Here is a 23,144-nt window from a genome sequence, read left to right on the forward strand (position 1 = left end):
CGGCGCTGTTAGGCACCTCAGCGGGCGCTGCGGATCGAGGACCTTATGGATCTGGGCTACGGGCCCCGATCGTGCGGTGGGTTTCGCAAAGGGAGTCGATCCCCTTTGCGGGTGCGAGCGCGGCACTTGGTTCGAACACGCCGTCACCTACGGTTCCTTCCCTGCCCGGGCGGCGGAGGGGCGATGCCACGTTGCCCTGCCAGTGGGCGAGTCCGTTCCCGGTAGAGTCACGCTGCGCCAGGGAGCGGCGAGAGGCGCTGGCGGGGCCCCGGGGCCGGAGCCGGGAGGCGCTGGCTCCCCGGGGGGGGTGGGGGGGTGGCGGGCCGCTGCGTGCGGCGCGGCGCGTAGCGTGGCCGGCGGCGGCCGCGCCCCCGGGCAGGGGCAGGGGCAGGGGCGGGTCGCGGCGCGGCTTCTTCTGCCGGCGGCGGCGGCGGGCGGGCCGCGGTGCGCGGCGCGATGGCGGCGGGCAGCGGGTTGCGGGCGCTGCACCTCGCCGCCCCCTTCCTCCTCCTCTTCGTCCTCCTGCGGCCGCCGCCCGTGCTGCCCCGCGGGCCGCCCGGCGCGGCCGAGCGCCGCTGCTTCTGCCAGGTGGGACCGGGGCACCGGGGCGGGCAGCGCCGCCGCCGCCGTCCGCCTCGTCTCCCAAGCGGAGGCGGGGGTTTGGGCTGCGGAGCGGCGCTTCGCTCCCCGCTGCGGTCGCGGCTGTCGGGGGGTTTGGCCCGGAGGCGTCCCGCCGCCGTCCGGGGCTGCCCGGGCAGCGCAGCCCCGCTGCGGCTCGGCTCTTCCCGGCGAGCCGGCCGCGCTCCCCTCTGGCCTGCGCTTTCGGTGCGGTTTCTGTGGATGTTCGGCAGCCGAGGAAGCGGGTGTTTCCACGACGGGATGGGGTCAAGGAGCCGGTGTGGGGAGGGGGAACGGCCACTCTGCGGATTCCTTTTGACTTGACCTTGCACAAGCAGGTGCGTGAGGTCGAGGAGCGAAGATGGCACAGTCTGGCGCTGGGTTTTTGTTGCCCCTTTTCAGAAGGGAAGCTGCTGTAAAGCCTAGTCTTGCGGCGTTGAGATTCTAGTGCACACATGTGCATCGAAAGTCGGGAGTGGAAAAAGAGAAGTGCGGTTTTGCACTTGGTTTTATGTCTTTCCCTGCTTGATGCTTCTTGGCGCTTTAAATTGATGTGAAAATGGTAGATATGGTGATAAAGAATCAAAAAGTATGCTTTTCGGTTCTTTATCTCTATAGGGTTTTTGCTTGCGCGTTTCCTGTGAACAGTGAAGACCGTCTCCTGCGTATCGGAGTTTAAGTCAGAAGTGCAGTGTGAGATGAGAAGCCCTAAACACCAAATGAAGTGGTATTCTGTCATATTGATGGCTTGCAGGCTTTTTCCTCTTGGGTAGGAAGCACCGGCTTTGCATTTTGCGTGTTGTTGGTTTGTTGCAACACACTTCTTGTTTATAGAATAGCATATGCTTTGGCTTCCTTTTCAGTCTAAGTGTTCAGGTTCAAGATTTTTTCCAGATTTTATTGCCTTTATGGGATCGTGTTATGTAAGGCAGCATTTCTCAGCTTTAGTAACCCCGTAACCTTTTAAAAACGCACCTGAGGGCCACCCTATCTTTTTGGAAAAATATAAAAATAACCTGCTGATCATCTTGTGCAGCGTTGCCTTGGTGGTTTTTATTTACCACTAAGTAAAACATAGGGTCAGCCTTAAGTGTTAAGTGTTACTGTCTTTTGTTTACATACTTGAGAAGGCCTGGATATTGCGGGGGGGTTCTTCAGGGGGACCATCTTTTGCCGTCTTGCGGGCTGTCGGTTTAAGAAATCTTGACATAGGGTAAAGGTAAGGGTTTTGGCTTGTTCTTCGACTGGTGTTGAGAGAGTTGGCAAGGACTGCTTTTGAGAGAACTTGCTTCAGCAGTATTTCAGATGCTGAATTAACTAGGTCATCATTCTAGAATGAGTCTTGCGCTCTTGTCTACGGTGGTTTTTCCTACTACTAAGAGCAGTGCCTCACCTGCTCTTCTTCGTTACATTAGCCCTTCCTTTACTTAGAGACTGTTGCTATCCAGTTCTGAAACTTTTATTCAAAGTGGCCATCTGTTACTAAAAACACCTCACGGGTTCGCATGCTGCTTCTGCTTTCCAGTCTCTCATTAGCACCAAATATCATTTCGGTATCAGTTCCCTGGAACTTTACAAGCAGCTTGTCCACCACCCAGATATTCCTGTTTGCTAATGTTTTAATGCTTTCGTCAACCATGAATTCATTTTCTGTCGGGATTCCTAATAACTATTGCTCATTCATTATTTACAGACTCATGTAGCTGCATTAAGGTTATGCTGCAGGTGTTTCGCAGACTGGGATTTCAATCATGAGCTGAGAAGCTGGGTTTCCAATCTGGCAAAAGGCTGTTTTTCTTCAGAGGTTGTTTCTGTGGTCAGTACTCTGTCATTAAAGATGAGGCTGGCCACTGAGTTACCTTGTTCTTCTCTGAACAGACTTTCAAGCCACTCTTGCATTCTTGTTAAATTGGTGTTTACCGACTAAGAGCCTTCGAGGCAGGGATTCGTATCTAGCACCGTTCCCTATCTCTGCCGGCTGGCTTGGGAGGCAGCGTCCAAGTGCCGAGCAGCTGCAGATCCTTCTTTGCAAACAGATGCTTGGTGGTGCCATCTGACAGCGCTTCATCCTCCATGGTGTAACCTCATCCCGAGGTTCCCCGTGTGAGCTCCAAAAGCCCTCGTCTTGGTCCTCTGGGCAAAAGATTGGGGAGGGGGGAAGCATCTGGGCCTCCTGAGCAGACGCTGGACATGAGACTGCCCTCTCCTGGCTGCTGACTACTTGCTCCTCTGGATGTGCTGGCAAGTATGAGAGAGAGACCTAACCAGACTGAGTGCCACAAGCAGGAAGAGGCACAAATCACTTGTGCAGGGTGACTGCAAGGAAGCAGAGGGTGGCTTCAGGAGAGGTGCCAGGGCAGTAGGGAAAGGCACTGGCTTGTTTTTAGCCTGGGACTGGTGTGGTTTGTTTGGAGCAGCAGGCAGCCGCCAGGGAAGTGGGTACAGGCTGAAAGAAACTCCTCTTTTCACCCACTCTAGCACTCCCCTTGCCTGGGTCCCATTCCCACTGCAAGTGGGAGCTGCAGAAAAGAGTTTGCCTTCTTTCCAGGCCAGCTGCATGGTAGATGGTGATGTGTGGGTGAAGAAGGGAGCCCACTTCAAGAGAAGAAGGCCCCAAATCCACTGCCCAGGGAGTGTTTGCAGGACACGGAGGGAAGCAGAAAGAGGTGAGGGGAGAAGAGCAAGAACAGCAGTGGCATCAGAACAGAGGAAAACAGACTGACAGGAGGCTGGCGTGGAGGAAAAGGGAGACTCGGGGGTTACGTAGGGTCCACGTGTGGTGGTGTTTCAACCCTTCAGTTATCCACCTTGCATGCATATGTTAGCATTAAGGGGTTAAGACCTGTTATTGCGGAGGGCCAGCCAAACGCCTTCCTCACTGCTTACTCAGCAGTCGGAGCCACTTGTGTGCGTCTGTCTGGCTCCTTTGCCTCTCTTCCCGCTGGGCAAACCCAGCCCTGCCCGTTGGTCTCATGCCAGGCTCTCACACCCCTTCTGGGTGGAGTGAGCTCCAATGCCACCGCTCAGCTCAGTGATTCACAGGTGCCACCAAGCATATGGTGCCGGCTTGGCACAGAATCGATTCATGTTTCATCTTAAACAGCTGTTTTAATTATTGCAGACTGAGGATGGAGATAAATATTGGAGGGGGGGCAGTTTTCTTTTTCTTTTTTTTTTTTCTTTAAGGCACCACCCATGGTTGGGCCTATGTTTGACATATGCTGAGGTTCAACTGCTCTGACAGCAGGAGTTATAGTACAAGACAAGTGAGTCTGCGGCTGGGGCGGCAGGCAGTCACGTAATCAAGTGGGAACATTGGGTGACAAACATGTACTGCCAAGTGGTCTGATGTTGCCTACTTCCCCGTGTCTTAAAGTGGGTCAGTGCTGCTTGGTGGTAGTTTCAATGGGGCTTTGGTCTCAGTTTCCAAGGAGACTTGGCTCTTGATACTAGTTCTTGTATTCCTTTTACATGTGGTCTTTGACAGGCTGGGCATACTCAGGCTTTCAAGTGTTATCAGGCCTGGCTGTGTTTTCTTTTAGACTCTCACCAGCCAGGTGGCTTAGAGAGCAGAAAGGTGAGGAGACCAGTAAAGCCTTCTTGGCCATACGTAGCCTAGGGAGCTGTCTCCTTCTGTGCAGTCTGACTTGAACTCCTTTGAGGAGGAAGGAGTTTGCCCGCTGACCGGAGCAGAGCTTAGGTTTTCCCCAGCGCTCCCCCTTTGCCTGTGCTACCCCCACAGGCATGTTCTTGGTGGCATCGTAGCTGATCTTCCCACCAGGGCTCTTCTAAACTGAGCAGTGGATGTTTGGAGTTCTCCAAGGATGACTCCCATCTACTTCTGAATACTGTGGGAGCATTTGCAGCCCTTGATCCTGGATTATTTTTGGAATGACATTATGACAGGTTGGTTCAGGCTTGAATTGGTTGTCAGACCTAGTGAAGACAGGCCTGGTACAAATGGTACTTGCCCTCTGTTTCAGTTGAGGGTTTGTTGGATGCTTGGATGTTATCTCTTACAGGGATGTGATTCCCTTAGGGTGACATGTTGGTCTAACATGGATATAGAGAACAGCTGAAGATTAGCTACAGGTCTTGTTGTAGGCCCCTTTTAGGCCAGCTGAAACATAACCCAACCTATAAGCTGCCTTCCTCAAAGGATGCCGAGTCTCCAGGAAATAAAAAATGTGTTTTCTAAAATTTTGAAACCGCTTTGGATTAGGTAAATGGATTAGCAAGCTGCTTCTCTCCTTAAAGGGCTGAGTCAGGCTAATGGAAAGCTTAACTGCTATGCTGTTAATCTTTAGTTTCCTTACCTTGCAAAAGATGACAAAGTACAGCCCATGTGTGAGGATGCGATGGTGGGCTTTGAAGTGAACACAAGAAATAGAAGTGAGCTTCCAAATCACGGTGGTTTAACAAAAATTACTGCTTCTTTGTCAAGTGGCGGAGGGCCCTCTGGCCCGCTGTGATAGATTTCCCCTCCCTCTGCCCTTAGAGCAGGGAAGCTGAGCGCAGAATAATATCAAGAGCCCTTTTGAAAAAAAAAAGATTATAAAGATCAATTTACAAAGCGCTAAGTTGCAGTATGGAGCAGTCCAGGTTTAGAGACCAGATTCCTTCCCGTTCCATCTAGGGTGGACGAAAGCTGAACTTTTCTTTGAGGTGCTGGATGTTTTAGGCAGGCTAGCTTTTCTTCCTTCTTGTGACTGTGTAGTGCGAGGGCAACTGCTCGTTTCTGCCTTCCTCCTCGGAAGGAGGGCAGGGAGTTTCATAGCCTCGGTAGTTATTACCCCAGTTGTGTTTAAGGAGACGTGTAGCTCTTGGTGAGTTCTCTGAGGGCTTTCTGGAAACGCATCGAGCCAGGTTGTTCGTGTTTCGTGCATACGGGTCTTCTTCTTTTCTCTCTTTCTGTACATATTTAGTATTTTGCCCTTAAGGTTGGGGTAGCACTTATGGTTTGGAATTGAGGAGGTTTGTTCTTGATGCTTGCAGGATTTTATTCCCTTTCCAGGGTCCGACTGCTGAGGTGACCTTTAGACAACCCTTAGACGGCTTGAGCGCTTTAGAAGTAAGAAAAGAAGGAGCCACTTAAAAACAGCCCGGCCCCTTCTTAGATCCTGTGCATCCCCCAATCTGCCTTTTTGTTTCTGGCCTCCCTTGGGGAATTTTTATGCCACCAGTTGGCAGTGTATTTTGTTACGCTTCGCTGGAACTGCCCGTGCTGATGTTTTCAGGCTTCTTGTACTTGTCTCTGCTTCCAGCTTGCTTTCTTGTGCACAGAAAGATGGCAGGGATTAGCCACGGTCCCCTAGGACAATATAGTGTGGTGTGTGCTGGTTTTGTGCTGCCTCCTACCAGGATTTTGTACGCTTTCTGGGACAGAAGTGGCGAGAAGGTTTCTTATCATAAACTGCAGCAAACAGCCTGTTCTTTGCTTTATAAATCAGCAGTGTCCATTCAGAACAACCACCTTGGTCTTTAACCTCTCCGTTTACCTGATACCGGAGAAGGGCAATGTGCCGCACGTTGTACTTCATCATCAACCTCCAGGAAAATCCTGGCGAGCTGTTGGGAGTGAATGAGTACTATGCTTGCTTTCTGGCTGGGGTGATTTCCCCAAGTGCTTGGGGGCGGGGAGAAGCAAAACTACTTCTGTGTTGGGCAACTTCCTCTTCCAGCCAGTGATCTACGTGTGAGAAAGCCATAGCCCAGTTTGTTTGCTTTTTTTTGTCATAGCCTAGTTTGTTTGCTTTTTTTTGGTTCCCCCCCCCCCCCTTCTCTCCAGGGCTCGCACACAGCTTGCCGAGTTGTTCAGGGTGATGCAAGAAATGCTGGCTTTCTAAATCAGATTTAGAACAAATGTTTTCTTGCCAAGCAGCTCTCTGAGGCCAGGGAGAGACTATTGCAGTTGCTGCAGTTCCGATTAAATCGAACAAATGGCTGCGGTGCGGCTGGTTTAAAAACAAGGAGTTTCTCCGAGTTCTGTAATCTTGGGCGGCGCTAGTATTGCTTTGCTGGTCCCTTTAGCAAGCGCTAGCTCTCACCTACGTGCCGTGCTGCCAGGAGTGACGTACTGAAGAGGCTGGTGTCAAATGAGGACCGGAGCAGGGCCTGCGTAGGGCTCGTTTCTGTTATAAGGGACGATATCCAGTACCTTGCTGGGCTTGGTCCTGATGCAGACAACTGTGATCTGTGTGTTTGCATCTGATGTGCCGGCATGGCAAAGGCCTGTGGGGTTTTTGTTTGTTGTTTTGTCCGTATGTAACAGTCTGGCTGAATGTGTCAGACATCTCTCCTCTTTAAAAAGATGGAAGTGTTCATGAGATGTCTGCTACTCTGACCTAAGTAAATTCTAAAATATCAGTGGGTGCTGGAGGAAAAGTATTTCAGAATAAAACCGCTTCTCCCCAATCTATAAGGCAATGAGTCCAGGACAGATCCTGTCTACGTGCATCAAAATAAATTCCCTGCCAGTCCAGCACATTTGGGTTTAATGTTGCTTAATTCCAATTGAACTTAACTGGTTGACCCTCTGGTCAAAGGAAAGAAAATTCTGAACTGAAATGTTTTCTTGTTCATGATGTTAAAAGGTACTGGCTAACTTGTTCATGTTAACTTTCATATTTCTTATCCCACAGGTCACTGGTTATTTAGATGACTGCACCTGTGATGTAGAAACCATTGATGCCCTCAACAACTATGAGCTTTTTCCTAGACTGAATGAACTTCTGCAAAGTGACTATTTTAGATACTACAAGGTAATTTTTTCATACGAGAACTGTGTCTGTTTTGTGTGTGTCATATTTTTTTAATCTCCCTAAAAGTTATTGCTGATCTTTTTAAAATCAGACACCCCATTTTAATCCTAATTTTTAGGAGTGCGGTCAGCAAGTCTGACTTTTCTGTTATCAAGAGAATCTTAACGTGATGCCATATGCTTATAAAACAGACTTCATAATTTTAAAGATATTTTCTTATGTGTTTTTTTTACCCTTAAGAACTCAAGCACTAGGCCAATGAAATGCCTTTTTTTGCTGAATTAGGGCTCAAAAATGTTGATGGCTAGGATCAATATTGCATCATGAGAATGTCTGATAAATAAACTAGGCTTTTCCTGTCGAATGGAAGACACTGAGAACAAGCAGATAAATTAACTGCTATTACTGCCAGACTGTTGTCCCATTCAGTGAGATTGCTTGTATATGCCTCTGTATGGGTTTGGTTGGGCGTGGTGGGGTTATGGAGCAGTATTTTGCTTGCTGAGTGCAGATACTGCTCAGGGACTCTTGCCTGATTGTGTCTGCAGACAAGAGAAGTGTTCACACTCCTGTAAGAACAGTTTTAAAAGTTCCCCACTTCAGCGCACTACAAAGTAGAACAGATCCCTACAAAATCACCAGGGTAGAACTGCCCCTCCCTGCTGCCCCTCAAAACCTACCGAGCCTTGTGAAATGTTAGTTGTTCTAGAAGAACGATACTTGATCCCAACTCACAGAAAAGGCTAAGACTAAGGTATGTTCAGTACGCTCTACAAAGAGCTGCGCTGAGCTCAGATGAACGCTGTTGTACCCCAGCACCTTCAGTCATTGCTTCTCAGACTTTAGGCAGCTCAGGCTGTTGTGAGGAATGGGACCTGTTTGCTTTGCCAGTTTTTTCTTTTTTTCTTGTGTTTAGCTTCAGAACTTCCTCAGAGTAATGTTCACCCTGGCCATAGGAGGATGGCAGCAAGGTTACAGCGCATCAGATATGCTGTCTTCTTCTTGTTCCTCCAGATGGGAGGCAGGCTGTAATCATAAGATGCCCAAAATGAGAAAATGGAGGCAATGGGTAGCAAACATACGAAAGCTTCACAGAGGATGAAGTGAGCAATATTCTGAGGTCAAAGATCGCCCCACAGTAACTGTTGTCTTCTAAAGGGTACAAAGTGTTGTACCACATGACTGACCAAAGAAGTTTGTCATTGCCCAACAGGAAGAGCCTCAAGATAGGATGAGGATTCAGTAGCCAATGTGCCTTGTCTTCTGTGTCACCACAAACAGTCCTGGCCAGACCACAGGTCACGTGTCTGGTGTAAGAGAATAAGCGCGAGTGACTGAAATCAGTTTTGTTTAAGCATGACTTTCTTCTTGCGTTTTCCCTTTCGCTGTCTTCCTCAGTCTTCTGTTGTGAGTTTTGTTATGTTTTGTCTGAGTTTTGTTAAGTGTTGTACCAAAACACTGAAGATATGTGCTGGTAGACTGTGGCTGGCAGTTGGTTTGGTTATATGAAGAAACGCATAATAGTATAATATGGTCTTTGTAGGTAAACCTAAAGAAACCCTGTCCTTTTTGGAATGACAACAGTCACTGTGGAATAAGAGACTGTGCCGTAAAGCCTTGCCCGTCTGTAAGTACTAAATCTATTCGCTTACCTCCTTCCTGTATTCAGCTTTTGTGGACCAAGAGGGAAAAACAGGCAAAAGATTTACTCTCCTGGTTATTGTAGCTTTAGCAAAACTGTGGCTCTGATGGAGCTTTCTTAGGTGCAGTAGTACTGGGATCCATGAGAACAGCTGAAATACTAAATTCTTAAGGTTTAAAGAAAGACTAAGCCTTTAGTAACTGACTCTCCATGAACTGCCAAAAACTTGTTCTGGTCCCTCTTTTATTTTGCACATCAATGAAATGATTTTTCAGGCAAATCCACTGTTCTTACAAGAAGTACCTCTTGTGCGAATTGCCTGGATACTCACTCTGTTAGCCTGTGAGCAACATTGTGATTTGCTTTTTTGGCTGATTAATGCAGACTAGCCCTTGCAGATTTTCCAGCAGTCTCCGTAACATGAAATGGCTCTTTCAGACTCCTCTGTTCTCCAGTACAAAAGCAGACACTCTTGTGTTTGCATCCTGGGCAAAATAGTAGAAATTTTGCATGGCACTGAGCAAAAGAAAACATCCTGGCTGGAGGAGTCTGCCTGAAAAAAGGGAGAGAGAGAGAAAGTGAGGGAATTAGGAGCTGGTTGCTGGGTTGATAGACCTAGCGAGAATGCCACACAGCCTGGTTTTCTGGGTTGGTTACCAGCAGCTGACTATCCTGCACTCTCAAGCCTGGGTCTTTAGAGCAGTTTGTGCGTTCGTGGTGCACAGGAGTATTCCATGCTAACAGATACTAGGAAAGGATAGTACTACTCTGGGTGGAAGAGGCTTCCTCATCCTGTTTTCCACATATTTTTCAATGTCACTATAGCTTATTTTCATGCATAATTTAAAGTGCAATGCCTTGGAAGTAGATGTTTATCCCCCACAACCTGATAACCCTTTAATAACCTGACGTAGTGTAGCTGTTTGCTTGGTTCAAAAAATATCTAAGCTGATATGATGTCTTGAAACAAGCTGGCACAGGTGGATGAAAAAACATCACTTGTTATATAAAATCTGATATGTTAAATTCATTTGTATTCCTACCCCACCCCACCAAATTACCTTACCCCTCAAACAAGTCTTTTGTTTCGCTAGTCTCCAGAAGATGCCTACCATGGACTAAAACAGGATGATGGCTTTTAGTTTTGTTTTTTGATTAAAATAACACCAATTTTTGTTTAAATACTTTTTTTCATTAAAAAGCATGTTTTTGATAATGATGATGACTTACATGAAGATGTAATGTTACAGTTACATTAATATTAGCTAGAAGATGTTCTAGCTAGAAAATGTTTTTAATTTAAATGTGCATTGCTGCTGGAGTCTTAAAGGGAGTCCAGTTACTGACTGTGCCACTGCTGGTTTTAATTATTTTGCTTTGAGTCCATTTCATTCTGAAAGCAATAAAAATAACGCTCGTTCGTTGTGGGTTCCTCTCCTCCAATTGCAAATACTACCATTGCGGATGAATTTTGCCTCCCAGCACTCCTGCAGGGCAGAACCAGTTTTATTGCCTTCCTATTGATGGAAGAAATGGAAGCTGAAAAGAACTTAGGGCCTGGTTGTCTTGTGCTGTACGGAGCTGGGAAGCCTGAAATATGGGATGAAGTGGTAGAAGAGAAACTTCTGAATGACTTGTAGCAGGGCTGGGAGCTGCAATATCTGAAAAGAGGCATCTGGGCTCGTGCCAGGAGGGCCTGCATCACCTGGAGACAGGATGCCAGGCGTTAGCTGATGGGAGGAATCTCCAGCTCCTCCAAAATTTATATTGGCTTCCCTAGCCCTACGCTTGAGTAAGCAAAACGTAACCTGACATAGCACCCATGAAAGGCTGCTGACCTGTTCAGAAGAGGAGTCTTGCGAAAAATCAAAATACAACACCGAGAATATTGCTTAACATTAGTTTGTGGAGGAGCCAGAAATCAAATATGTTAGAAGTTGCAGCTGACTGCTTTGAATACTTTCTAACTTTTAGGAACAGTGATAAACTTCTCATTTTTTTAAGAGATTAGACTAAAAAACCCTATCAGCCTCACAGGTAGCATATACTCAATTTTGTCTTTCAGAATGAAGTCCCTGATGGAATCAGATCTGGAAGTTACAAGGTAAGTATGTCTACATGCACAAAATGACACTGGTCATAGGACTAGTTTTGTGTCATTCCAGCTGTTTAAAAAATATATATATATCCTCCAAAACTTTCTTAATCAGGTGGGCAGTAACAGTCAGGCTGTACTACATGGCTAAATTTTTACCCTCTTCAAGTGTTTGATATCCTATAGAGCCTTGAAGTGACTGTCCTGAAGTCAGATCTTCCCCTCTGCTAATGTAGGTCATTTTGGGAGACTTTTCCAAGAGCAAATGTCTTGTTTAGGCAGAAAATGCTCCTCTGGCGGTGTTGGAGGCTGTTGCAAGTCCCTGCAACAATCGCCACGATTGCATAAGCTTCTGAATATCTGCAGACATCCTGTGGAAATACAGGATAGGATGAATCATGAAAGTGTTTCTGATGCTTAGACTATTTAGTGTGTTAAAGGCAGAATTCTAACAGTGATAAAACTGCTTTTTAATCTTCCCTCCCCAACCCCTTGCTTTTCAACCCAGTATTCGGAAGAAGCCAATAACCTTGCTGAAGAATGCGAAGAAGCTGAGAGACTTGGAGCTGTTGACGGGTCTTTGAGGTTTGCCTTCTTTTTCCACGATCCTTATTTGTCTTGGAGGAAACCTAATATCAACGTCCTTTCCAATAGTCTTTTTCTCCTCTCTTTGCAGTGAGGAAACCCAGGAGGCTGTGCTTCGGTGGACGCAGCACGATGACTCTTCAGACAGCTTCTGCGAAGCTGATGGTATTAGGGACCTGTTTGATGTGGCAAATTTTGTAATGGGATTTAAGCTCTTTAAATTCTCTGCAGAACTTCCAGTCCAATGTGTAACTCTAGCAAGCCTGCAGCATATATGTCATTGCTACTCTCTCTTTCTATGTTTTGAAAATAACACGAGGTAAATATTCCTGACAAAGCTTCGTTGCTGGTCAAGGTCTTGTGGTATTTAGCAAGTTAGCAGCTTAGATGGAGCATGCTCGGAGTTAGCTTTGCCATCGGTGGCCTTGCCCTCTGATAGCACTGAAGGACAGAGCTGTGCCCTGCTGTAATGGGTTGGTGTGCAGGAAATATTATATATGTGCCTTTCTGGAGAGGGACGAGCTGGTCTCTTTACAAGACTGTTCAGTATGTGAAGGGTGGCTGGATCGGCATTGGAAGGTGTCGTTTTCCATCAGAAGCTTTTGTCACTGACCCAGCACTCTGCTTTACAGACATCCATTCCCCTGATGCGGAGTACGTGGACTTACTGCTGAATCCTGAACGCTATACTGGCTACAAAGGCCCAGATGCCTGGAAGATCTGGAACAGTATTTACGAAGAAAATTGTTTCAAGTAGGTGCTTTGGGAGACAGGTTCCACCAGCCATCAGTCACTGCAGGTGCTGATTTTGCAGAAGGACTGCACGTGTTTTAATTGCTCCATTAGTCCCCGTCCTCTGCTCCTTGCCGCAGTGCTTGTTCAGTGTGGGCTGTCGGAGCAGGGGAGAAGCCGTGTGGCTGCCCTGTGGCCGGAGGGGGGCGAGCCCTCTTGCTCTTCCTTGTTTCACAGTCTTCCCATGGGGCAGGCTCCCGACTGAAGCCCTGCGGCGTGGCGAGGCGGCAGCCTGGCAGCGGGTGCACATCGTTGTGTGATGTGGGCCCAGCCACACTGTCCTGTCCTCCCTGGCCAGTGCACACTGGTGGCTCGGATGAGTTGAACTCTTCTCCCCGGTCTCTAAGCCAGTTCAGACTCTGCTTTGGGGTTCTCCTGGCATTGCTGCGCAATACTGGTGGGCAGCTGATCTGTAACTGTAGTCTTGCCTGCGGTGATCTCTTCAGTGATTCTCCCTGTTCACAACAGCGCATCTCCAGCATCAAGTGTGTGGCATAATGTCTGCTCGCACTTGTTTAGACACGTGAGCTTTCCTGATTACAAAGAAAGCTCTGTAGCTTTTTCTTTTAAGAGAGCTACATTTCCCTCTACCTTTTTCCTGGCTGAGCAAAGTTAAAGAGTAGGAGTTCTTAGATCTCCTTAGGCTATGTGACTGCTGGGAAGTAGGTTTCTGCACAGCAATGAGACAATCATTTATATTACTTACTTAAATCACTTTTCTCTCGTAGGCCTCAGACTGTAAAAAGACCTTTGGCATCTGGTAGAGGTGAGTCATTTATTCATCTTGCTAAATCGTTTGGTAGTGTGCTGATTTGAGCTCCAGGAACAGTAAATGCTATCTGAGCTGCTTCTCCTGCTTAACGAGAAATATGTCTTAGTTCTTGATCGAGTCTAGAATTTTATGGGTAATGTAAAGGGTACCTGGAGGGATGTCTTTCTGGCATTCATCATGTAGAAAGGGAATCTGATTTGCTACTTGTAGAAGAAATGGGAGCTTTGGTGGGATTGGGAGCAGGACTAAGCCTTGAGCTCTTCCTGGGTACCTGATTTCTTTGCTCAGCAATATCAAAGGCATCCATGAAGGTCTGAAATAAGATCCTGCCTGGGATCCTCTGTGGAAACCACCTAGTAAGAGAAACTGTGCTAGTAGCTAAGACCAAACAGAGTAAATGAAAGTAGGGGAGGGATTTGAAAGCATAAAGAGTTTCTTGCCCAAGGCTGCTAAGAGCCCCCACATCTCCTGATGCCCCTTCCTGCCCAGACATCTAGAGCATGCTGCCTTGCTCCCCCTCTCTTTGACCTGAACCCTTTGGTTTGTCATGTCACGTTATTTAAGCCCAGGAGAAGCTTGTTCAAAAGCAACTATCTGAAGACCGATCCAGCAGTGCCTTCTGGGGTTATCCCTGAATTTTTCCTAGGTTGTGTAGGTGCTTTGCCCTGTTCTTTGACCAACCCTTGTGCAAAGGAGCAGTGCTCCAGGAGCAACTCTGGTGAAGGGAGTATACAATGGCAATTAAAACAGCAGTGCTTCCCTTGATGACTTCTGTTGTTTGGTGCAAGATATAAAAGAAACAGCGTAGGTTCCTTGAGAGGACAGGGAAGGACTGCTGTTTTGCAGATGAGGAAGCAGGAGGACATAAAAATAGACGGTCTGACCTAATACCTGTCAGAGTTGCTGCTAGTGACTGTATATGCTGCAGGAAGTAAGGATGGAGTCTTTGAGTAACGTGCTGGAGGTCATACAGGAGATCTACGGCAGAGGTGTAGACAGTTACATTCTCTGTTCTACAGTCTCTGCGTCAACTTCCTTCGCAAATATTGATCCATTCTGTGCTGGTCAAGTTATTCAGGAGCGTTGCTCATCTGGTAGCTTCACTGCCTGCAGTTTGAGATGCTATTTTGTGTGTTTACAGTATTTCTAAACTTCCCTGGAGATGCTTGTTCTCTTGTCAGAGCAGATTAACAGAGCAATCTTAATGCTTGTGCTTCAGAGTTTATTTTTGGTCATGCGTAATTTTTATCTCCTCTTTTCTCCCTCTCCCGCTCCCCCATGCTTTTCTCATCAGGAGATGATGGAGGTGAGTAGCACTCTGTTTGTTTTTACTGATAACAGAAACAAATGCAGAGTCTTTATCATGTTCTGTCATGAGCTGTAGCCTTAGTGTAGTGCACCTGGTTAGCAAAATCATTGTGCAGGCAAAATCAGAAGTAGCCTTGAAATTCTGCTGCGTTCAGGGCCCTGTGGAGAGATCCCTCTGAGCTCCCTGTGGCTGAGGCCAGCCCATCCGTGTGTGGGTGTTTTAAAAAGCATCTGCAGTTTTTTTGGAGCACAAGTCCCATTTGAAAATCAAATCACTGAAGTGTCCCAAGTCTTCAGGAACAGGACTTACCGTTGTGTTTCTCAGTGCCTGCTAGTGCTGATTCTGGTGTAGCAGAAAAGCATCTTTCAGGGAGAACCAGCTATTAAATTTGGAGCTTTCCAAAGAATTGCAGTCCCAACAGCCTCTGGCATCTGGTAGGAGCTGAGTGCCTAACTGCCCCTCTTTGAAAGGTGTGGCCAGAGAGGTAGCCTAAAACATGACATGATATGTTACAGCCCCCCTGCTAGCACAAGCTATTTCACTCATATGCTCGTTTTCCTTTTGTTTCCAGGACATACTTTTTACAGCTGGCTGAAAGGTAATTCTTTTTCTAAACTTGGTTGCTTCTTTCAGGATGAACGCAAAATGGCCAGGGTGTGGGTGGGAATTATTTGTCACACTCAAATGAAATTAGATTTCTGTCTGATAGGCAGGAGAGGAAAATTCAATATATGCTTTCAAAATGTCCATTTCTTTTTCAGGTGTCTGCGTAGAGAAACGAGCTTTCTACAGACTTATTTCTGGTCTCCATGCAAGCATCAACATTCATTTGAGTGCCAGGTACCTTTTACAAGGTAAGTGCCGCTTTCTGTGTTGACTCTCTGGTGTCAGCTGTAAGTTGACACTGGAGTTTAACTTCTGTGGCTCAGCCCATTCCAGCAGGGTTTGGGCCTACTTCTGTGCTCTTCTCTTCCCTCCCTCGGCGCACAGGTAGCCACAGGTTGTATAATGAAATCAGGAGAGCAGTTACCACATGACTTCAGAACTGAAAATGGCTGGGCTGTGCTCCTTACCTAGACCACCAGCTTGTATTCCTTTTAGTCTTTCTCCAAGCTTACTTTGAAGTGGGTTTCCACATGCCTGTCAAGGCTGCCTCTTTCTAGCCTGTTTAGCAGTAATCCCCCCTAGACTGTGAGGTGCTTGGCTGGGATTTTCCAAGATCCCTGAGTAGTTTCTGTGTGCCACTTTTGTTTCCTTTGCATGCCTTTGTCCACAATTAGCTATCTGAAGTATTGTCATAGTTCTAAGTGGTACCTGTGGACCAAGCCTACCAGCTTTATTCTGTTAAAGCTTACAAAAATCAAGTACAGCAGATTTAAATTTGAGATAGCTGTAGGAATTTGGATAAGTAATTTAGATTGAACTAAGTAATTAGAGCTAAGTCTCTACAGACTCAAAGGCCTCACCTTGATGTAAGTTAGACTACATTAGACTGTAGGAGATAGAATAACAAGAGAAACATCAAAGATAAGAGATGAGTTGGAACTGCAAAAAGAGGATTACGAAATAAGCTTGGCTACAGATAGATGAGCAGATATTTATTTTGCTTATGTAGAGTGGGATAGTTTCTGTTGGTGAAAGGCTATGGATCTCTGCTCTGAGAAGGTGTTCCTACTCTGTTCTGCTCACATCCATGCAGAGATTCCCATCTATGGACACCATGATAGAGAGCTTAGCTTCTGAAACTGAAGGACAAGAAAGAGCCCTTCCCTGCTAGGCTGGTCATCTATTGGCAATTTAGAAGTTAAGATCTTCTAAAGCTTCTTGCATTTTTCATTTTAATCCATCAGGTTGATATGACTCTATTAGAACTTAATTTCACTACATACTTTTCATAATCGTAACGAGACAAAAGAGCAAATAGAAACATTCTGTGCTGTGAAAGCCTCTTCCATCTGGGGCAGGCTTCTTGAAACCTCTTGGTTCCTAGCTGATGCCTGGGGGTCAATGGGCTGTTGGGTTTCTGCCCATCTCCTGGGGTGGTGGCACGGCTGTGCTCAGCTTCAGCTGCCCCAGGGTTTGTCACTGACACAGCTGCAGTCTGAGCAAAGACGCCAGCCTGCCCTGAAGCCTGGCCACGTGTGCGCTCCGCTGCCCTCCGAGGGAGGCAGGTCCCCGTGAGGACAGGCCCGAGATTTTGACACGGTAAACCATTACGGTGGGGTTTGCCAGAGCTTGTCTGGCAGAGCCTTTGTCTGAGGGAACTCTAAGATTTCTCTTAAATGCTTCAGTTATCTGCAAACAACTCTGAAAAAAGGGATGAACATGGGCCCAACTTCAGGTGTTTCACTGTGCTCCCTTAGTTATGATCCTTGTCACCCTGCACCCTCTTATTCAGTGGAGAGGGCTGGTAGAGAGTTACTGGGTTTTCACGTGTGTGACGCTCTGATGTCTCTTCATCCCATCCTGCGTATACCCCCAGCTGCAAGACAGCGGTCGCCCCCCTCTTAGGGTGAGAGCGTGGCACGTGAGCAGAGATGCCCAGGCAGCCCCCGGCGGAGCTGCTGGCGGACTGACGCTGGGCGCTGCCGTGTGGGGGTGCAAGCAGTAAGTCTCTGTGTTGGAACCATGCCCCACGCGAGCACATCAGCGCTTTGCTGTGCTGGCCTTGGGGCTAGCTCGGATCTCTGCCCGGCAGTGTACAGCATACACCCTCCTGGTTTAGACTGTAAACAGTCTCCCTTGAATCCCTCCCTAAATCTCTTGTGAGCTCAATAGCAGAAATACAGGCCAGTCTCCTCTGATTCTTGGCTGTGTTTTTTCCTTTTTTCTGCTGCACTACCACACTAGAAGGAATTGTTTTGATGTTCTCATGTTCATTAGGGCATCCCTTAGCCTCATGATTTGCATGTTGGCTCCTGGTGCTATGTAATCAGGACACAGACACCTTTGCAGACACTCAGACCAAAACAGTGAGACCTCTTATGATTTCTGCAGCACGTCGGTGGCTGGCTTTCAAGGGCAGGAATGAAGAAACAAAGGGCCCTGGGACCTTCACAGCCTGTCCAGTGCATCCATGCTGTCCTTTTAACTTGAGACAAATGCTGAACTAGCACCAGCTTATATAAAACTGCTCTTGGAAACAGTCAGTTCAACTGATGAAAAACTCTTGAACTGACTTAATTCTGTTTAAAATGGGCAGTGTCCATTTTTAGCTTTTTGCTTGTAAACATGAGTGAGGTTTTTAACTGACTTAAGGTCGGTAGGAATTCTGTATCTACTGGGGTTTTAGTTTGGTTAAAAAACATGCCTCTCTTGACACTGGAGCAATTTTAGGAGAGTGGAAGCGCTGTGACTATTGTAAGTCTCGGACCTCCTTGGGCAGAGTTACATTTCCTCATTTAGTCTGGGACAATGGGATGAGATCAACTAGAACTGTAACCATTTACCTTATTTCTGTTTTTTGCTCTCTCAGATACGTGGTCAGAGAAGAAATGGGGCCCCAACGTTACAGAGTTCCAGCAGAGATTCGATGAAGTCGTCACCAGAGGGGAAGGTCCCAGGAGACTCAAGAACCTGTACTTCCTCTACCTGATAGAGCTGCGGGCCCTGTCCAAAGCGTTGCCGTTCTTTGAGCGCCCAGGTTTCCAGCTGTACACAGGAAATAAAATTCACGATGCAGAAATCAAGAACCTGTTGCTGGAAATCCTCCATCTGGCCAAGTAAATACATTCAGTACCTGGGGAGAATGGCTCTTTCAGCCTTGGCGTCTCTGAGCACGCTTAACCTTTCGCTTAAAGCACCTAGAAAGGCAGGTTCTGGGTTCGTTCTTGCAGTGGGATAGCGTGATTTGTGCAGTAGGGTAGTGCTGTTGAGAGTACATTGCTATCTGAATTCAAATTGCAAAACAGGGTAATTAAGCCCACAGTTTAATGGCTTAGACTGCCTTTTTGATTTAGCAAAATTAAATTTAATAACCACCTACATGTCAGCCTTGAAAATGGATACCTGTTTGACTCACCCATGGAATGGCAGTCCTGGCTTCATGTTTTCGTCTAGAATAAATCCTAAATGTTTTGGTAACAGAGATTTGGGCTATTGGACAGAGTTTGGAGTAAACTAGATGTAAATGTCCATCTCCTAAAGGAATCAGTGTTTGAATTTATCTTGTCGTTTTCTCATGCCTTCAGTGCTTATGTCTGTTAGAAAACAGATTACAATTGCTTTGAAACCGTAGAGCAATAGCTGAAAATCTCTCCAAGGTGAGATATAAGCTAAAATTGAAAGCCCCTAAGAGACTTAAGAAATAGAGCTTACACTCAAAAAAACCATTTGGTGATGTTAGGTGTCTAATACCTATTGATTTCATCTGCATGCCTAACCAGATACTTCTGTGGATCTGGACTTAAGCCATACAATCTGTAGAAAGATAAAACTCTTAATTTTTTTTTTTTCTCCCAATTCCGTTTCAGGTCTTTCCCTCTGCATTTTGATGAAAACTCATTTTTTGCAGGGAATAAAAAAGAAGCTGCTAAACTAAAGGTAATTGTCCACCCCTTCCCTTTGAGGCACTTGGTACTGAAAGAATATGCAAGCTGATGTCTGGGATAATACTAGATCTGACAGGGACCTCAGTAAGCTCAAGGCGCCAGATCGGGTATTTCCAATTCATTTTGCTCTCTGAATGGTTTGGATATTGGTGAGAAGCTACAGATGTTAGGGTGCACCCTAAGGAGAGTGGTGAATTGCTGCTGAGGACCCCACGTCAGGAAGCATTACACTAACTCAGTCTGACTGAATTTAGCCTGAGGTCTAGCATTAATGCATTATTGGATTTGTTTAGATTAATGCATGGAAGAAGACCTAATTAGTATTTAACCATCATCAACTTTAAATGTCTTTTCCCCTAGGAGGAATTTAGGCTACACTTTAAGAATATTTCTAAGATAATGGACTGTGTTGGCTGCTTCAAATGTCGCCTCTGGGGGAAGTTGCAGGTGAGTTTCTTCAGCAGTTTGGTACATGTCTGGAAACATCTGATGGGACTCTGGTGTGCGGATCCAGCTCCTAGATACTAATCGGCTCCTACCTACAGATCAGAGCAGCTTCAGGTTTTACTGAGGTCCAGTCAGCAGGAAGCAGTGTGCTGATTCCAGCTTGCTGGGTCTGACTGGAGCTGCACGTTGCCTTTACAGCTGAGAACTGGGCTAAGGCACTGCAGCTGCTCCCTGGGAGTGCAGGAGAGCGGAGGGGATGCAGAACCTCTGACTAGCAAGGCAGAAGGTCTTGTGCAACTGCAGGTTTGGCGAGATCTGCACTGAATTTGCATGAGGTCCAAATTTAGGCAGGAATCCTCTCTTGGGTAGTTCTGCTACCAAAATTAATGCTAAATAAATAAAATGTCCTGGCTCTGTGTTGCTTCCTTCTCTGAACTGTGTGCTAAGTGAAATCCAAGCCTTGCTCTGTTAAGGTGATGTTAACAGGATTTCTTGCAAAGAAGATGAAGGGAAGTAAAGTTAAACTTGTGAGTCAGATTCTGGATGTCTCCCCTTTATTAAATGTCCTTGTTTGTCATACACAGACCCAGGGCTTGGGCACAGCGTTGAAGATCCTGTTTTCTGAAAACCTGATAGAGAAGATACCTGAAAGTGGCCCTTCCTATGGATTCCAGCTGACAAGACAAGAAATTGTTGCTTTATTTAATGCTTTTGGAAGGTTAGTTTGAGACTTTTTATTTTCATTTTCTCCAGCTTTATATATGCTGTTGTCTTGCACCCCACTTAAGCTTAAACAGCTCAATTTTGACCAGCAATGTTGGTGTTAACTCCTGCTCTGATCATACTTTCTCATAAAGAAGCTCCCAGATGTCAGGTGGTTTTAAGGCAGAGTGCAATAGCTGGAAAATTTAAAACAACTTCTTTATCATCCTTATTTCTATGAGGGCTTCAAGAAAGCGCTCATATGTCCCTGGAGCACATTGTCCCCAAACAAAGGTTGCTGTTCTTACCCATTCCTTGCTCAGTTTAAATCTCCCCTTCAAACTTAAAATTTTCACCAGTTTGTTTTCAGATCCCCATTTGCCATAGTTGTATTTAACAGGAATCCAGCAGTCCAACCCTTCTGGAGAGTTGGATGGGGAGTTTTGGCAGAAACGGAAGGAAACGAGTCTTTTAGGAGAGCGAGGATTGCCAGATGTTTTGGTTATTCATTACCACTTAGCGGTGATGACGGACCTGGAGTTTCTTGCGAATGACTCTTCAAATGAGGTTGCTGCTCAGTGGTCGAAGCTCAGTGGTCCTGCTTATGTCTCATTTCAAACCTATTGAATTCTCTCTTCTGCAGTGTGAGCCCCACCTTTATGTGCATCAGCCAAATTTAGAAATCCCCCAAATACCCTTACCCTAGCATGTTTTTTGTTTTGTTTTGTTTTTTCCCCTCCCTAGCTACCCTCCTGAGCACAGCTGCTGTGTTCCCTTCAGAAAGCGTTCCAGCTCCTTTGGTCTGCCTTTACTTTTGCCATGTTGACACAGCCTTTGGAAACAGCATGCGGACCTTACAGCCCCTTTGAAAGTCTGTTTTCAGAGGCAGCTGAAGGCTGAGAGAGGCAAAGAGCCTCTTTCTCCCTCACCTGCCCACTGCCCAGCTGAACCTTCGCCCTGGAAGCCCTCCTCTGCGTGAAAAGGCTGCTGCATACAGCTGGGGCCAGGCAGCTTTTCTGTCAGCAATTAGCTCTGATTCCAGCTTCTCTACCCCCCTCTGATGGATTAGAAGAGCTTTTTAAAACAGACCTCCATCTTTGTCCATTCAGAAGTGATTCTGATTCTTCAAAACCTTCTTAAAATACGAGGCTAACCTGGCTGGGAAGGGCAGACCTAGAGGTCCTTTAAAGAAGAGGAAGTCACGGGCCTTATTCTAGGAATAGATGCTGATGCTCCAGGGGCAAAATGCATTCAGCAAGAAAATGAGGCAGGTGACTCAAAAACCATTCAAAAGAAACAAGCTGCTTTGCAAGGAGTCTCAGCAACCTGCCTGGACAGCTGGTAGTATTATGGTCTGTTTCTTGTCCCCTAGTTAATGGGCATGTCTGATCACTGCTAAGCTCCCTGTAACATCTTAATCCACTGTGTTTCTCAGGAACAGAAGCTTGTGTTTGTTTGCTTTACGAAGAGTCTGCAAAATTTGTTTCTGGTCACAACTGAGCTCTTAACTAATTTACCTGACTTTAAGCTCTCTCCTTCCGAGAGCCGATTAAAGCTTTACTTGATAGCAGTCCATTTCTTTGGATTTTTTAAAATAAGGTGTGATAACGTGTGTTGCTCTAATGTTTTCCTTTTGCTTCTCTTGTACACAGGATTTCAACAAGTGTTAAGGAATTGGAAAACTTCAGGACCATCTTACGAAATATGTAGTGTATTCATGTGAGAAAGACTTAAAGTTTTACTGTTCAGCTGTCCTGGGTTCTGTAAAAACAGGCAAACACCATGGTTTCATCACACTCCCAAAGACAACAAGGTGAAGACCACTGCTAGACCTCCTGTTCCCAACAGATTGTCTATAACCTGCTGATGCCAAATACTTTGTACAAAAAAAAAAAAGCTATTTTTTTACAAAGTGCAGGGACTACATGTAAAGTTTATTTTATATAGGGGAAGATTATTTGGGGTAACTTCTTTAAATGTTGCTATGCTATGTTGATGGACGAGACTGATCTCTCTGCCTTCAGAAGCTGGAGCTAGGGCTAAAAACGTGACACGGAATAAACTTGGGGATACAAAATAGAGCCGTGTGTTAGGGCACATGCTTTTTCCTTGTCTGCTCTGTGATTCCAGCCCTCATTTACAGTGTCTCTACAGTAACTTTCTGCTGGGTGAGAAAGGAATGGCCAATATGACTGCAAGGGCTGTTTGCTACAGTGTGATTGCAGGAGCCACTTGTGCTTCGGGGCTGCTGCAGGCCAAAGGTGCCCTGCTCTCACTGGTGAAACTTTCTCCTGGCAACAAGGCTGTTCCTGACTGTCTTTGCTGGGTTAACCCTGCTCCGGGGAAGGCTTGCGTATGCTCCAGTGATTGCAACTCAGCTGCAAGGCTGCTGTGTTCCTCACTGGGGACTGAGTGGTTTCAGACAGCAGCAAAGAGGTAGAAGACTGGTGTCTGCCCTGCCGCTGCTGTTCCCTAGCCCTGAAGTTTGTTATTAGTGTGCCTTGACTCATGCCTGGAGTTTAAATTTCCTCCAGGTTACCACTGGCCTGACGGAGTTTCCCCATTCCCCAGAATAACCATTGTCTTGGACAGAGCACCATGAGTCAACGCAACAGGTTTGGTCTGCGGGTTTGCATCCCACACTGTTCTGCACGTTCCTCAGCTGAGCTGACAGTTCAGGCTAGTGCTGCAGGGAGAGCAAGGAACATCCTTCATTGTTGAAGGCAACTGAAGATGAACCATGGAGCAGCACTCTAGTGCCTTTTGTCTTAGGTAAAATGCTCTAGGAACAACAAAATTGACCCTTCTGCTGCCTGGTGGGGAGTGGTCAGGGCACCTGGGTTCTAGTAACATTTGCTGTACCTTACAGAA

General features: G+C 46.5%; 1 protein-coding gene across 1 annotated transcript; it reads left to right on the forward strand.

Moving 5' to 3' along the window:
* The first annotated feature begins 431 nt into the window (after positions 1 to 431).
* Positions 432 to 22,350, forward strand: ERO1A (endoplasmic reticulum oxidoreductase 1 alpha). Its single transcript, XM_067295169.1, has 16 exons — positions 432 to 588; positions 7,260 to 7,379; positions 8,923 to 9,006; positions 11,087 to 11,125; positions 11,625 to 11,701; positions 11,793 to 11,866; positions 12,334 to 12,454; positions 13,222 to 13,259; positions 14,560 to 14,571; positions 15,146 to 15,172; positions 15,336 to 15,428; positions 18,050 to 18,296; positions 19,047 to 19,116; positions 19,485 to 19,571; positions 20,156 to 20,289; positions 21,926 to 22,350. Exons 1-16 carry the CDS (start codon positions 457 to 459, stop codon positions 21,981 to 21,983), a joined length of 1,413 nt encoding a protein of 470 aa, XP_067151270.1. The 5' UTR covers positions 432 to 456; the 3' UTR covers positions 21,984 to 22,350.
* The last annotated feature ends 794 nt before the right edge of the window (positions 22,351 to 23,144 follow it).

Source organism: Apteryx mantelli, chromosome 4 (assembly GCF_036417845.1).
Source record: "Apteryx mantelli isolate bAptMan1 chromosome 4, bAptMan1.hap1, whole genome shotgun sequence".
Lineage (NCBI taxonomy): Eukaryota > Metazoa > Chordata > Aves > Apterygiformes > Apterygidae > Apteryx > Apteryx mantelli.

What these genes read in the sequence shown, in the direction of transcription:
- ERO1A (XM_067295169.1), top strand. Translation starts at nt 457, where the DNA reads ATGGCGGCGGGCAGCGGGTTGCGGGCGCTGCACCTCGCCGCCCCCTTC. An exon ending in TACGAAGAAAATTGTTTCAA is followed by an intron (nt 12,455 to 13,221) that starts GTAGGTGCTTTG and finishes TTTCTCTCGTAG; the next exon opens with GCCTCAGACTGTAAAAAGAC. An exon ending in AAGAAGCTGCTAAACTAAAG is followed by an intron (nt 19,117 to 19,484) that starts GTAATTGTCCAC and finishes CTTTTCCCCTAG; the next exon opens with GAGGAATTTAGGCTACACTT.